Source organism: Aureobasidium subglaciale, assembly GCF_000721755.1.
Source record: "Aureobasidium subglaciale EXF-2481 unplaced genomic scaffold scaffold_1, whole genome shotgun sequence".
NCBI lineage: Eukaryota > Fungi > Ascomycota > Dothideomycetes > Dothideales > Saccotheciaceae > Aureobasidium > Aureobasidium subglaciale.
The window spans coordinates 958,846-973,897 of NW_013566994.1; the positions used below are offsets into that span (position 1 = coordinate 958,846).

Consider the following 15,052-nt stretch of genomic DNA (forward strand, 5'->3'; position numbering starts at 1 on the left):
GAGAGATATGCGGTGTATCCGACGAGATGGTCGACTGGTCGTATGTGTGCTACGCTGGACACGAGGGACTGCACAGACTGCTTGACAGGGCGCTTCGTCTTTGCATACAGGCAGGTACAAGAGCGACAGCGAAACGGGACTGGAGACAGCTTTACACGTCGACATGCTGCACTTCCTCCAACTACCCATCTCGCTGTGAGCACGGACCGCTTGGGGCTGTTGGCGACTCCCTCGTTCCAGCTGCCAGACCTGAGACTAATAACATCGACAACTAACTCATCATCTTCCCTCGATCCAACATCGATTTGCAGTTGCACCGAGTACCCACACTCGCGAACTGCTGGTCGAGGAGCGTCTTTGTCACTGTGCGCATGTTCCATACATGCTCCATCTTCAATGCTCCCGCCGCTTCGAACGTGCGTACCTAGAAAGTTGTAACATGGCTTCCATTGACATGCGCCTCAATCCGCCTCGTATGTAGGTGTCTTGCGCTTTTCTTAGAACAAACATCTTGTCACTCCCTTGTCGTACAGGACAGAGTTGTTTCTCCTCTTCCAGGTCGCAGAGTCGGTCGCACCTTCCTCATTTTCCGTGCTTGCCATGTCTCTACCGTACAGAATCTTGGACCATTCAACACCGCCCAAGACATTGAAACTTGCGAGTCTCAACACCGCTGATCCATCCATTCAATGTCTGTTTTTTCGTCTCTATAGAATACATTATGCTCCGCAACCGACCTTCAAGGGTTACTCTCGGTATGGCTGATGTCAACCAGACCAAGCAACGCCTGAAGCTCAAGCAGACCTCTCATCCCCTTGTTGCACAGACTGACTGGGCTTATGCCCATATCCAACACCATAGCACCAATCAGCCTGCTCAACCCCACTATCGGTTCCGTCAAGGGCCGCAGAGATCGAGAGACGCGAGTCTTGTCCAGCTCGACCCAAACCGCCATGTTCCACAGTTTGCCGTTTACGAGTCGACTGACTCTGCCGAAGACAGCGATTCGTCTCAGACGATCCCTCACATCGCTCGGCTTGTACATATAGCTGAGGTCAGTCCCACCATCACTGAGGTACCTAGCTACGATCCACCTGCTCTCCTAGATATTTCTCCCAGAAGACGACTTACACACGACGATTATCAGCCTGGACCCATCGCCCATCATCACCGCCACCCTGGAGCATCACTTGAGCCTGACACATATCGTTACGACGACGCGCTCGAGTCTGATCTGAATCATCGATCGGACTTTTGGTATCAGCATTCTCGCCGCATCACCAATCACCCCCACCAAAGACATAACAATCCAAGGACAACACCTCTCTCTCAGCGAGGGCACAATCCAGCCGCCATCCCGTTCGCCCCTCGTGTGCACTTCGGTTCCCCTCTCGAAGAGTTGCCTCCCCATCACAGATCCAACATGGCCTCGGTCTACCGACGAGGAGGAAGTATCAGGCCAAGAGCTCCAACGGGACGTAACCCCAGCTACGGTCGTGGTGATATGAATTACCAGGCAAGACCGAGGCCTATATCCCGATCTAGGGCCTCTATGATGTATGGACGGTCATCAGTCAGGAGTGCTCGCCGCCCTGGTGGACATGTCAGACTACCAGCCGCGTCGTCGATAGACGCAGTGATGGATCGTTACCCAGTCTTCCCTTCTATGTTGGCCCAGGCTCAGGCTAAGAGACCGGATCGGCCATCATCGGCACGCACAGGCAACCTTGTTAATGGACGAGGCATAATCAAACCACCTACAGAGCTCGGTACCGCTCATATGTTGCCCTCCCAATCCAGGTTATCGTCGACCACTGAATCTCTACCTTCAGTCCGCTCTCGCGCTTCTAACAGCAGTTTTTCGACACCAGACTTATTTGCTGCTCTGAGAGGACATCCAACCCGCAGCCACGTGGGTTCTCGGTCATGGGAAGAGCGCCTTAGTCCTCAATTGAGCAGCGCACGTACTTCACGTGCTGGAAGTTGGACCTCCTCTCTTCTTGGGTCTCGATCAGACGAATATCTTGATCACCAGCGCGCTGGACTTCCACCGCCATGTTCGCCTCTTGATCGTCTCACTCAAGAGTTGCGGCGTTTGTCTACGAGTCTGCCGTCACAGTCGCAGTCATCTCTGGGATGTACCTCTCGTGTGACATCAACGGATGGGAGGCTGCTGGATGTTGATACATTCTATGCAGGCTCCGACGAAGAGATCGTAGAGCGAGACACTCGGATATATGACCGTCCAGGAAGGCGCAACTCATCACACATTGATGGATACTACAGTACGGACGGACAAGACACCAAGTCGTCTCGTGAGCCTCGGCGTCACGTTGGCATAGCAGCGCGAATTGCAGACGTAGAGGCCGACTGTCAGAGTGGACTTAGCAGACTGCTCCCGCTGTCACCTTCAACTCAGTCCGCTAGCTCGATCCCTGGCTTTGACGCTGCCATGTTGGATAGCTTCCCGCCCAATAATCTGCCCTCTCGTGTTCCAATCACACCAGCACGTCAGCTTGCGAGCTGTCCAAGATCGCCATACACATCCAGGACCGTTCTTCGCTCCCATGCAATAGCTAGGGTAAAGGTGTATGACGACGGCCAGCCACCTAGTACGCAGCCTCAGACCCCAACAGACCTCCATCATAGATTCAGGACACACTTGCCTACTGAGTCTATGGCTGTCTCCTGCCACACGGAGCGGATGCTTGCCAAAGCCCCAGTCATGGATCAATCGCCTGTGGCGGTATCACATAACGTTAAACGAAACACCTACCCTTCTTCACAGCAGGGACCATCACAGCCACGTGATACAAGTTCGCAATCGTCAAGTCCCTACTCGCCAAACCTTGATCTGAGGACTGCTGCAGCCATCAGCGCAGTCGAGAGACGACGGACTGCTCGTGTGATTTCCAACGAGAATGTCATCGATCCGAGCACAAACGGTATGGAGGCTGAAAGGGAGGCATTTTTGAGACGTGGAGCAGCGGATGGTACCGACACGCTGGATTGTACTCCCCCTCATGAAGGCAGGTATGAGAAGTACATCTCACGATGAATTTTGGGATGGCCGTTGATTTGGACCATAGGGTCATGGGAGTAACGACATTTTTAGACCAGATATTTTCGAGTCATCAGCACCGTCGCAACACGTAGAGTACTAGTCGAGTGGACTTGCTACAGGCAGTAGAAATAGACACATTCAATTGATACCTGATATATCTCGATCTTCACGGTCCTCGCATGTTGGTGTGAACAAAGTACGCTCACCGCTTCACATTTACAGTCAAAATTCACTACAGTCAGGTCCACGGAAACTTGATCCATCGTTTGGTTGATTTGACGAGAAAGCTCTCACAATTCGTAGTCAATCTCCAGCACGGACAATGGTATAAGACAAAAATGGCACGAATATGCGGTGACAAGCCCATCACAATTGCATAGGGGTCAGCGTGGTGCACGGCCAGCAAATCCAACGATCTTCGCGGCAATTTTCCAAGCTGTCAGCATCATCGTGTCTCCTATCGCCGTGCACGCGCGGTGTCATCGTCATCTTGCATGATAACGTTCAGCTGTAAAATAAGAATCAAGTAGCCAATCGTGCCCTACACATTCTCTGGCGGGCTGAAGGCGATGGTGGCCAAGCGACAAGGACACATTTGACCTGCCCAAATCAAGTTTGCTGGACGAAGTCCAAGGTCACATTGTAAAAACATTCTCCTGACGGGTGTCTATTTGCAGTGATCTGCGCAAGAGGCGCTCGTGCATCGTCAAGCTTTCTCTTTCGAATTTCCAGCGATCTTCGAATGCGCGTTTCAGGTTTGTTGGAGGACGGAGCCGCCAGCCTGCATAGCTGAGGGACGCGCAAGACGTGCAACACAACCTGTGACATCTCCTGCATTCCGCCTCCTCCGACATCACTGCATCCATTCTTGCGTCGTCACTCTTTTTTTGCGATTCGACTGTCGTTTCCTTCTGTGCGCCGAATCGATTTGTGAGGTCTCGTTGCTCTGGTCCCTGGAACATTTTCTATGACAAACTTCCAGTGAGAGAAGTTTCACCGCTCAACACAAAAACATGGGGCAAGCCACGCCAGCTGCAGGACGCAATGGACTCGTGGCCTACAAACAGGCCCTATTGAATCTGGCCCAGGCACCTCGATGGAGAGGACTCATCATTGGCACAATTTCAATTCTGCTTGTCTTGTGGATATGGCAAGCCAACTCGGATCCAAATGCGCCTGGTTCAAAGCTCTATAGCAAAATCTCAGGCCGACCGCAACATCAGGATTTTATGTGGAAGCCACCATCCGTGCTTGAGCCATCCGACTTCACATTAGCCCTGGAGGCAGGGAAAACCTCTACCACGCCTAGTGGACTCAAGAAGGAAAATCCTCAATTTCATCTTTTGATTCATGCACCAAAAATCACGAGCAATGTTTGTCGAAGTTTGCTGTCGTCCTTCCTTCTGGGCTATCCGACACCAACCTTGATAGGCTATAGGCCATCACCACCTAATGAAACTTTGGAAGGAGAATTCTGGCTTGACTATGGCCTTGCAGATACGACAGAATACCTGACACAACAAAACCGCATCTCTGACAATGACTTCATTGCCATAGTTGACGGAGAGAGCACCATATTCCAACTGCCTCCAGAGGCTCTTCTGACCGAATACAATGCCGAGACGAAGAATGTCAATGCCGACCTGGCCAGCGAGTATCGTGACATCCCACTCAAAACAGCGAATAAGCAGAGAGTACAACGCTTCAACCAATCAGTATTCTTTGCTGCAGAATACGAGGTTGTTCCGAGATCTAGTAGCAGCTTTCTCAGCAGATTCAGACTACCGGAGAAGAAGCAGCGGACGCTTCTGAACAACAACATCGCTGTTGGGTCTGGGTCAGGGCTTCGTCATCTTTTCACCACTGCACTAGAGCAGAACACTCGCATTGAGCGCACAGATCGCGATACGTTCAACACCATGTTTGCCCAACAGGGACACCTTCGTGCAGCCATGGCCAAAGAGCAGCGCGAGTTCAAAGTGTGGCTCTCACGAAATGTGTTACCGTCTAACAAGAAGCTTAAGAAAAAGTTGGCAGACGACCTTGCAGCAGCCAAGGAGGATCTCGGCATGAGTCTCGATTATAAAGCCACCATGTTCCAGACAATACCAGCTGCTGCCCAACATGTCGCCGACAGTGTGATTACACTGTCTGAATATCTAACGTTCCCTGTCCCTGAGGTGTTCGAGAAGCTGCGTGGTCCGTTTGCCCTACACGCCTCAACACCACACCTCAATTCCACCAGCGCAATTCTTGTACAGAAACACAAGGATAATCTGCCCTCCATCTCACACTGGACAGATATTCCCCTCTTCACCAACCCGAAAACTCAACAAGTACCCTCGTTAATTTCCATGCTACCGTCAAAGAACAAGGACAATACCGCAGGTCTCCTCACTGCTCCAGATACTAATATGCGCGAGCTCTGGGAGTCCATGTGGTTCTTTCCTTACGCTCGTCCATTGCTGAAACAATATTTTTCAAAGTCTACAAGCAAAGAGATTGCTTCTGAAGCCGCAGTAGGCGGAGAGCGCTGGTACGATGCGCGAGGTGGTCGCGGCGGTGTCTGGACAGTCGACAACGGATGGCTGGATGCTGGGGAACTATGCGCACCCTTTGGCAAAGAAATCTTCGAAGATGGGTTGAGAGGATGGATGGAAGCTGTACCTGATGGCGTGGAGCTGAGTAATGTGGAGAAGACTCCCGATGGCAAGGGTATCGTCATTGGGGAACAAGTGAGGAATGGACAGATTCATAAGATTGTTGCTGTTGAGCCTGAGCAGCAAGAAGGAGAAGTTGATGGAGGAGGGAAAGCATTGTTTTAGGGTCAAGCGATAGATGGAGCGGCATTTGGCGTTTCTTGTGGGTGCGGGTTTGCTTTCTCTGTGGATAGATGGGTTTGTGTTTTCGACACTGCTAGTGTACATAGCGATGCATCATTAGATCTTGTTTGTGTTATACATCGATGACAGCTGAGGCAGCGGTCAAGTTCTGTAATATCAATGGAAATGCAATGAAAGACTGTCATGTGTACTGATGACAGGTCTTGAGAGTGGACCGTTGACAACAAAGACAACCTAAGGCTCGATGAGAAGCAATAATGCCAAGCATTCGATTGACTCGGGACAATGACAAGAATAGGAGGCTCTTGCCGGCAGCCGGAAGCGCCGCGGGTCTGCGCCACGAATGATGGCGGCAACAGCGTTCGTGGTTGCCTGAACTGACGCCAGCGCCGGAACCTCGAACCGCTTATTTACCTCGCCATCGTCCTCGTTATTTGCGCCATCTATCCTTTCAACTCACAACAACATACGAACCATTTGATCTCGAATACCGTTTACACTCAGCCTCCAAGAAGCACCACAAGCAAAGTCGCCACCATGCACGGAGAAGTGCTCCACCACCTCGTGCGCCGTGGCTATGAGGCCATGAGCGACAGCGAGTCTCGCCAGACAATGGTAGCTGAAGTCAGCGCTGCCCAGATGCTGCCTCTCATCCTCACTGTTCTTCTCTTCTCCTTCATCGTGGCTTCTGTACACTACACCCTGGGTGGCGTCGTGGCTTCCCTAGCCATGATTGAGGACCACCAGACCGCTGTCGTCGAAACCCGCATTCTCGCTGTAGATGGAAAGCAAGACTCGGATGCTCCCTTGGACAAGGCTCGCTTGATCGATGAGGAGGTCATGGTTGTTAAACAGACCCCTCTGACGTCTAGCATCCGCAACACACTCAAGCACCTTACCACAATTGGCGGCTTCAGAGCTCGCTGGAGAGGTCTGGGATCGGCTCTCATCTACGACGTCGTCCGCTCTCTGACCGTCGGCTTCATCACCATGTTCGTTGCTGCCTTCACTGGTCTTCCTGTCGTCGCACGTGTCTTTGCCAACATTGCCGCCAACGTCCTATGTGCTCGTATCCACATGGTTTGGACTCACGCTGTCATTTCCGAGCCTTCGACTTTGACCTGGTCTCAGCGCCTTGGTCAGACCGACCGAAACATGTGGCGTGCCCTGGCTCTGCCTGCTTTAGTTCACTCGGTAGCCGAGCTCGCCACTTACGGTCTTCCTGTTGCCATGTTCCTCTTCGTCGGTCCCGACGTCACCACTGGTGATGGTGACATGGACAACCAGCACTTGCTTGCCAGAGGTGCCATGTCTCTCCTCGCTTTCGTCATGCTCAACATCCTTATCCTGCTTCCTGCCACCGTAACTCGTACTCGTATTGAGGCCAGCTTCTTGCCCGAGGAGAGCAACACCATCGTTCCCTTCGACCGCACCTTTAACGGTTCTGTCAACATGCTTGCTCTGGACACTCGTGCTGCCCGCAAGAGCCTTTTCATCGAGGCCTGGCGATCATTCGACATGGCCAGCAGAATTCGCCTGGTCAAGTTCTTTGTCAAGCAAGCTGCCATTGAGCTCTTCTTCACCATCACTGCCTTCATCGCCGTTGGCGCCCAGGCTGTTGCTTTGGGCTTGACCGCTAGCGCCATCGACAGTGTCGGCGATGGCGTCGTCGTCAGCATGGACGGCATGTAAACCTCTGGAATGATTCCAATAGATATGGCGATATATCATCTCTTCTTCTCTACCAAATTGTAAATGGCGTTCAGGTCTCTTAACAATGCAACGATACCATTCTTTCATAACTTATGACTCGAGCCCTCGTACTGTGCCTATTCCTCGTTCTTTGCATGGCATATGTGAGCAGCCTGTACATCCAGATGACATACACCTCAAAATGTCACGCTAGAACAGACTGCAAAATGCCTCGGCATCGTCGTTTCCTTGCCTAGCTTCGCCATGAGTTCGTTCAAGAGACCGCCGACGTGATTAAAAGACATGAAGAATGCACAGATGTCCGCATTAGAAATCAACAGAGCTTGATAACAATATGGCAGGTAACATCACGCATAAAACATGGCTCCTCAATGGAAAACAACCATCCAATCCCCCTTAATCACTTCCCACACTCTTAATTTCCAGCCTCAGCCCTCTTCTCCTCCAACAAAATCTCACTCTTGCTATCCACCGCAGCACCCGCATAAGCATCAATCTTGTATCCTGCAAACTTTCTCGCAGAAACACCCTTTGTGAACAGTAAATCCATTTCTTCATAACTTCGGTCTTTTGCTTCTGGGAGACGGAAGTATGCCCAGATGAAGGTGAGGAGAGAGGTTACGAACCAGAAGAAGGCGGTTTTGCCTTTTAGGTTCCATTCGGTGGGGTTCATGAAGTAGGATTCGAGCTGGGAAAATGTTAGAAAGAGGTAGAAGGAATGGGGAGGGGGGAAGAGAAACTTACAGTGGAGCAGACGATGTTCATCAGAGCGTAGGAGTTACGGGCTAAGCAGACTGTCTTTGCGCGGACTCGGATGGCGGAGGTTTCACTGACGATTGTGTAGGCGACGGGACCGACGGTGAGGGAGTAGGTCAACAGCCAAACAACTGTCAAAGCGCCAGCAACCCACTTCGCACCGTCGGATTTGCTTGCTACGGAGACGATGCCGATGATCAGGAGAAGAATACAGAGCATACCCATGCCACTTGTGTAGATCTTTCTTCTGCCCACCTTGGCGAGGATGAACCAAGATGCGATAGTGCCGCAGAAAGCTACTGCTGTACCACCGAGGCCGATGCTGTATGACACTGTGTCTTTGATACCAGCTTGTTGGAAGAAGTAGGTGGGTGTGTATGCGAAGCAAGAGCCGGAGAACAGCTGACCCATGAACGTCATGCAACAGATCTCGGTACGTCGGCGATCAGTGCCCTTGAAGCACTGAAAGTAGGATGTCTGTGATGCTTCGTTGTCGAGTTGAGTCTCGATCTGAGTTGTGTGGACCATCATAGCGAGTGTACCCTTGATCTCATCTTCGCTTGTGTCGCTTGAGATACGTTTGAGAATGTGCTCAGCTTCGTCAAGTCTGCCGAGCTTCACCATGTACCAGGGAGATTCAGGTGCGAGGAAACATGCAACCATCAAAGGTACTGGCCAGGCCCACTGGACACCAAAGGGGATTCTGTATGACCATTGATCGGTCCTGGCGACAAGGCCTTTGAGGACACCTGCAGCAATGAACTGTCCGATGGCCCCTGTAAAATCATTAGAGCTGTTTTGAGGACGAGGAAATTAATTCTTACAGCACAAGTTGACATAGGAAGTCAGATAACCTCTGAGCTGTAGAGGGACAATCTCAGATGCATAGGCAGGACCAATGGTGGCGAACACGCCCCAGGCAAGTCCACACAAGATCTGTCCAACTACTAGGACAGGTTTGTTGGGTGCGAAGAAGGTGATGAAGATGAAGGCGTTGAGGAAGAAAAGGGCGACGATGACGACTTTGCGGTAGCCATACTTGGCAGCGAGCCATCCGTTCAAGAAGATGCCAGGAACAATGCCGACGTTACTAGCGTTGCTGGCTGCGTGTAAATATAACTTATCGAGACATGATCAAATCTTACTCACTTGAGAGCCGTTTGCCAAGCACCAGTAAGTTGGTAGTCATCAGTAGCTGCATTGTATGCACCAAACTTCATGGCGAAGGACGGATAGGCAAAGAAACTGGACATGAGGATAGTGTCATAGCCTTCCATGACAACAGTCATTGACATGGCCATGGACCAGGCGATAGCTTTCCAATTTTTCTTGATGACTTGCATCAGGGGAGTGTTGTGCTCAGCATCAGACGCATGCTTGGCATCCACGATGGCATGGGCACCAAACACTTCCTCGACATGGTGAGCTCCATGCTTGAGAGATTCATCGGCAGTATGAGATGCCATCTTGTGAGGATCCAGGTCGTTGTTGTGGTGGAGGACGTCCAGTGATGGACAAGATTAGTGAAGAAGCACCACAAGGGCATCGACATGCATTTATCTTCATGGTACATCGGAGTGTACAGGAGGATCCAATGCTAAGGCGAACTGTGATCCAAGCAGAATCGACCATTCTGTCCGAACTGTCAACGCATGACAGGACAGAGGATTACTAGCGTGTCCTCCAGCAAGAGCTTGCAGATTATCCGGTATGTTCTAAGCAATGATTTGCCCAGAATGTGTTGCAGGATTGAGAGATCACCGAATTGTGGTGAATTCCACCAATCATGCCGACCCACCCCAAAGGCACACCCCGCGTTTCTGAGATGTGCAAGGTGGGGGAGTTCGGAGTCGGAACGGTCGACCTTGCCCTACTCACAGTAATCTGCAGAGCTCGCTTATGCATGGAGAATTCTGTCCGAGCCTGGAATCACTTGAGCAGACTGATCGGCCAAGTTATTGGTGGTAAATCCAGCTCTCGTGTCTTCTCACGTGGTCGGTCGCGTAGTGGCCGCTGTACCTCCCGATTATCCAGATATAGCCGCGAGATCTGGAGAACCTGTGGTCTCATCTCTGGCCGAAGCATACACAATCCCTCGGACCTCGACAATGGACATGTGCTTACACACAGCTGACGGAAAAAGATCAGTCAAGTTCTCTCGAAGTATAATCAATCTCTTGAGATGACCTGAGGTTTGTCGAGTACAAGGAGACTCTCTCCTCATTCCCCTTCAATATCTTCGTTGGCACTATTTTCGGCGAACAGCAAGCAATTTGAGAACTCTTTCTTCGTATCCAGCCATTGTTCGGATCTCGCCTTGCTCTGCAAAAAGTCTGGAATTAGCTATCTTCTGGCGGGTACAACTCTGCCCCATGAACGTACAACAAAATTTCTCTCCCTCCAAACCACGTTTTGGTACGAAGGCGGGCCCTCAACAAGCAACGTGTTCCGGAGACCCAGAGGATCTATGTGCGACTCGCTCAGACTCTACCTGAGGACCAAACACTGGGCGAGCGTGTGGCCCTCTTCTGGGGGCAATCTCTCCGTGGTTGTGCGCTGCCAGAGATTTTGTCAAGCCAGATCATAGAAACCGGCGTCATCAAAGCGTAGGACGCTAGCATCCTGCCATGACCAGAAGAGTCTGGTGACGAGCACACGCGCTTACGTAGAACTTGTCCCGTGGGCGCTCTTCGTCGATTATATGAGACTGCAAACCAACTCCAGGGTCTGATAGACCGATAGCGGTTAAAGCGTTGTCGAATAGTCTGCTTCATATGACAATTGAAGGATGAGTCTGTATTGAGGGCAGATGGGATGCTCAAGTGTTATTTCGGTAGTGCTGTCCATCTCCTTGGTTGACAAGCTCCGTTCACTGGCACTCAACAACGGCGGATGTTGGTCGTGAAGGGTTTGCCTGATAATGCGGTCAAGAGCGGTCAAGAGCGATCAAGCCTCTGCTGGACAAAAAGCGAGCGTTGCCATTTGGAATCTGCGAGCTGACAGGCGCGACTCAATGTCGACGCGGCGTCTCACCGCGTCCATCGACCTTTGCTTCGCCAACATTATTTGCGCACCAAACGACATTTAAAACATCAACATACGACACCATCAACAATGCAACCCCACAAGAATATGTTGGCGAGAAAGTTCAAGGCCCTGTACAAAATCGTGGAGCGCCAGAATCCCCGCTTGCACCTCTCGCTCACCATTCGTTACGCCGACGATCTTTTGCTGCACGATCATGCCATTGTTGAGCTCAAGGTCGCCGAGGATGTAGGCCGCTTCATTAGAGCTGGTGAGCACATGTCCGAGGACGAGAGACATGCCGCCGGCATAAATCGCCTTCTGACCACCAACGAGCACCTTGCGCAACCCAGCGCCTACAACCCCATCAAGACTCGTGAAGGTCTGAGAAAGCTCTTTGACTCGGGTTTCATTCGCAAGCCAGACACTCCTAGATGCGCCATGTGGGACGACTGTATGTTCAAGGAAATCCAGGTCCAGGGTTTCGTTATTCAGTTGACCGTCGAAGACTTCCACTGCGTGGCTAACGAAGTCTGGGGCCCTGCTAAGGCAAAGACCGTGAGTGATACCCCATATTGTGTAAGCATAGAATAATTTTGAGCGTTTGCAGGTCCACCTCGAAGTCTAGATGGTTCCAATCAGAAGAAAAGTCGATCAAACAATCATTGAAGCTTGGTTTCTTGCTTGCTCAATGCGAAGCTGAAGCTGGGACTAACAGCAAGCAGCGGCGGCATACGTCCATGATGCTCATTGGCAGGCCCAACCAGAGTGTTGTTGCGTATAGCTTGCTGCCAGGTGCAGCAGCCTAGAGCATCGAGATATAGCTTCCAGGTTCAAACATATGAGACAACAAGTGTTAGCTTCAGCAAATAGAAGTCGGTCAACGTCGCTGGTTCGTCGCGACCGTCTCTCTCTCCTTCCCCTACGCTATCTCTCGTGCTTCGTTGTTTTGTGAGTGTGATACATATCTCTTGAGGTAGAGCTGGACTCGATGGCTAACCCGAAGACGGTCGGCATATTGCCATGGCTGATTACAAGGACACGGGAGCTCTTGCTGGCTGAAGACGAGCGCCGTCAACGCCATTTGCACAAGGCCCGACAGGTACTACTTCCAACATCCCTGGTCTTGCCTCTCCATATACGAGCGAAGTCAGCCACCAGCAGTCGTGCCGCAACCTGGTGACCAGACATGCTCGGCTAATGACAATGCTGAAGGAAGTGGCAGGTCGATCACTCGGATTTTCGGCTGATGAGGACGTGTCTTGTTCACCATCCTCCGGAAAACTTGGCGAAGGCGGCAAGCTTTCCCCGCGTGGGGCCCCATTCCTCGCCTCATCTCAATCTTCTGTATACGGTATCTACGACAACAACATTGTAACGGCCTCATGATGCATGTACTGTCGGTAGCTTAGCGGACAATCTGATATCTCTATCATCGTGACAAGCGGGCACCAGCGCCTACCTCGCCTGCACCTCGATCCTGCCACTCAAGCCATGTAATTACGCCTGTCGCAAGGGAAGGAAGGCCAATGCACCTGCCACCGAAGATCCCCGCAACGTCATCCGATACCATGTGCTGTCGCCGGACCTGACGATCCTCCATTTCGATCAATTTCCCAGAGCGGGGTCCGGCAGAGTCTCAATGCTATAATATTCATGCTTAGCCTCACCTGCAGGTCTTTGTTGTTGTTCATCTTATTTGTCGCATTCTACAATCACTTGCTGGGTCTGATCGACAATCATACAGCTCATACCATGTTCTTCAGCAAACTCGCTGCTCTTGCAGCCATTCCTGCGACCCTTGCTGCCAGCATAGCAGGCAATGGTCCCTCAGTGCTGTCTAACGGCAAATACGAGATCTCGTCTGAAGGCATCCGCGCGCAGTTCATTCCCTACGGAGCATCAATCTCCAACCTCTTCATTAGAGATGTCCACGGCATTGAGCGTGACATCGTGCTTGGCTGGGACAATGCCACCTACTACACCGAGGATAAGCTTCATCCTCACTTTGGGTAGGAATAATCCTGCAATCCCCTGTGTAACCGGCTAACAAGTCTTCAGTGGCGTGCCCGGACGTTACGCAAACCGCATCAAAAACTCCACCTTTGAGATTGACGGCAACACCTTCCACGTAACTCCCAATGAGAACAACGGCGCCGACACTCTGCACGGTGGACCCAATGGCTGGTTCGTATCAACACGTCCAACTCATGCAAATCAGAGACTGACATATCTCGCAGGGATTGGCGCAACTGGACCGTGTCCGCACACACGACCGACTCCATCACCTTCTCTATTGTGGACCCTGACGGTGCTGAGGGCTTCCCTGGTGAGGTCATCAGCTATGTGACGTACACCTTGACTCCCTAGTAGGCTCAGACACGATCTTCTTGTCACGGATGTTACTGACACAAAACAGCCAATGGCATTTGAAGATGATTGCGGTTGCAACTACCAAGAAGACACCTATCATGTTGAGTTCTCACGTAAGTAGCCTGTCCCTATCTGAATTGGGCACGTACTGACTGGACTAGGTCTACTGGAACCTCGATGGTTTCCAAAACCCTACCGACCCTACGGTGAACAACTACACCGTGCACTTGCCATACTCTGGACAGCGTGTCGGCGTCGACGGCATCCTCATCCCTAATGGTACCATTCTTCCCAACGAGAAGGGCGGTGTCTTCGACTTCTGGTCATCGCCCAAGAAGCTCGGTGCCAACTTGACCTCGCCCGATCTCGTCGGTGGTTGTGGCAGTGGTTGTGTCGGCTACGATACTTGCTGGTTGGTCAACAGAGAACAGAATGGACCCTATGACTGGCGCGAGTCGGGACCAGTCGCTACTGTTTCCAGTCCTTTCTCTGGTATCCAGATTGACATCTTCACCGACCAGCAAGCCTTCCAGATCTACACTTGCCCCGGACAGAATGGTAAGTCTCTAGTCACATTCGGTCAAAGACTTTCTTTAACAGCACTGAACAGGTACTACTACTATCAAGGAGACTCAAGGCTTCTTCAACCAGACCGACCAACCTCGTGTTGTCCAGAAGTATGGCTGCATGGTCATGGAAGTGGAGGACTGGATTGACGCGATCAACCAGCCCGAGTGGCAGAGAGAGAAGAGGAACATCTTTGGACCTGGAGATGACCCATATGTTCTCCAAGCCACTTACAAGTTCTCTGTCAACAAAGAGGCGGCAGCTACATCTAACTGCACATCGAGCTACTGAAGGGAGGATGAATTTGAGAACTCGATATCATGCCGAACTTAGCGGCTAATTTGACACACTTGTTGCAAGATGCACAAAAACTTTCATTACCGTGAGACTGGTTTCTCGAGCTCTTCGACGCGATTGATGTAAGGACGCACGGCTTCGTTAAAAGCACGCGTAAGGAGATCGGGCATGGGCTGGAAAGCGAAAGATCAGGGAGAGATTAACATAGTTAGCAGAAGTGATGCCAGAGCATCAGCTGGAAAGATATAAAGGTGATAGTGACGAATACAATAGTAGTAATAAGTAGGAGAAGAAAAGGTGTAGGGTAGAGTTGTTTAGTAAATAGAGGGAAAGTATAGACACTAGTTGTAGTAGGACTAAATGTCGTTAGTCAGGTGGTAGGGTTAGGTTTGTATATTCACGGGCTTGTAGGCAT

The 15,052-nt window shown here is 51.2% G+C and overlaps 6 protein-coding genes across 6 annotated transcripts; 5 read left to right on the top strand and 1 right to left on the bottom strand.

Annotated features, from left to right (window-relative positions):
- Positions 1-642: 642 nt before the first annotated feature.
- On the top strand, positions 643-3,228 carry AUEXF2481DRAFT_85269 (uncharacterized protein). The gene has a single exon (XM_013492873.1). The coding sequence runs from the start codon at positions 722-724 to the stop codon at positions 3,056-3,058; it is 2,337 nt and encodes a 778-aa protein (XP_013348327.1). The 5' UTR covers positions 643-721; the 3' UTR covers positions 3,059-3,228.
- A 384-nt stretch (positions 3,229-3,612) lies between these two features.
- AUEXF2481DRAFT_35615 (uncharacterized protein) lies at positions 3,613-6,129 on the top strand. Its single transcript, XM_013492708.1, has one exon. It carries the CDS (start codon positions 4,078-4,080, stop codon positions 5,887-5,889), a length of 1,812 nt encoding a protein of 603 aa, XP_013348162.1. The 5' UTR covers positions 3,613-4,077; the 3' UTR covers positions 5,890-6,129.
- Positions 6,130-6,227: 98 nt separating this feature from the next.
- Positions 6,228-7,817, top strand: AUEXF2481DRAFT_190984 (uncharacterized protein). Its single transcript, XM_013492988.1, has one exon. The coding sequence runs from the start codon at positions 6,445-6,447 to the stop codon at positions 7,597-7,599; it is 1,155 nt and encodes a 384-aa protein (XP_013348442.1). The 5' UTR covers positions 6,228-6,444; the 3' UTR covers positions 7,600-7,817.
- Positions 7,818-8,035: 218 nt separating this feature from the next.
- On the bottom strand, positions 8,036-9,842 carry AUEXF2481DRAFT_25579 (uncharacterized protein; the record flags this gene model as incomplete). Its single annotated transcript, XM_013492576.1, has 4 exons — positions 8,036-8,308; positions 8,365-9,152; positions 9,201-9,475; positions 9,526-9,842. 4 exons carry the CDS (start codon positions 9,840-9,842, stop codon positions 8,036-8,038), a joined length of 1,653 nt encoding a protein of 550 aa, XP_013348030.1.
- Positions 9,843-11,490: 1,648 nt separating this feature from the next.
- On the top strand, positions 11,491-12,028 carry AUEXF2481DRAFT_1182 (uncharacterized protein; the record flags this gene model as incomplete). Its single annotated transcript, XM_013492445.1, has 2 exons — positions 11,491-11,958; positions 12,011-12,028. 2 exons carry the CDS (start codon positions 11,491-11,493, stop codon positions 12,026-12,028), a joined length of 486 nt encoding a protein of 161 aa, XP_013347899.1.
- Positions 12,029-13,155: 1,127 nt separating this feature from the next.
- AUEXF2481DRAFT_1183 (uncharacterized protein) lies at positions 13,156-14,631 on the top strand (the record flags this gene model as incomplete). The annotated part of the gene is made up of 6 exons (XM_013492446.1): positions 13,156-13,412; positions 13,462-13,587; positions 13,641-13,769; positions 13,820-13,886; positions 13,935-14,331; positions 14,384-14,631. 6 exons carry the CDS (start codon positions 13,156-13,158, stop codon positions 14,629-14,631), a joined length of 1,224 nt encoding a protein of 407 aa, XP_013347900.1.
- Between the last annotated feature and the right edge of the window lie 421 nt (positions 14,632-15,052).

Coding starts and splice junctions, on each gene's coding strand:
- AUEXF2481DRAFT_85269 (XM_013492873.1), top strand. CDS start 722: ATGCTCCGCAACCGACCTTCAAGGGTTACTCTCGGTATGGCTGATGTC.
- AUEXF2481DRAFT_35615 (XM_013492708.1), top strand. CDS start 4,078: ATGGGGCAAGCCACGCCAGCTGCAGGACGCAATGGACTCGTGGCCTAC.
- AUEXF2481DRAFT_190984 (XM_013492988.1), top strand. CDS start 6,445: ATGCACGGAGAAGTGCTCCACCACCTCGTGCGCCGTGGCTATGAGGCC.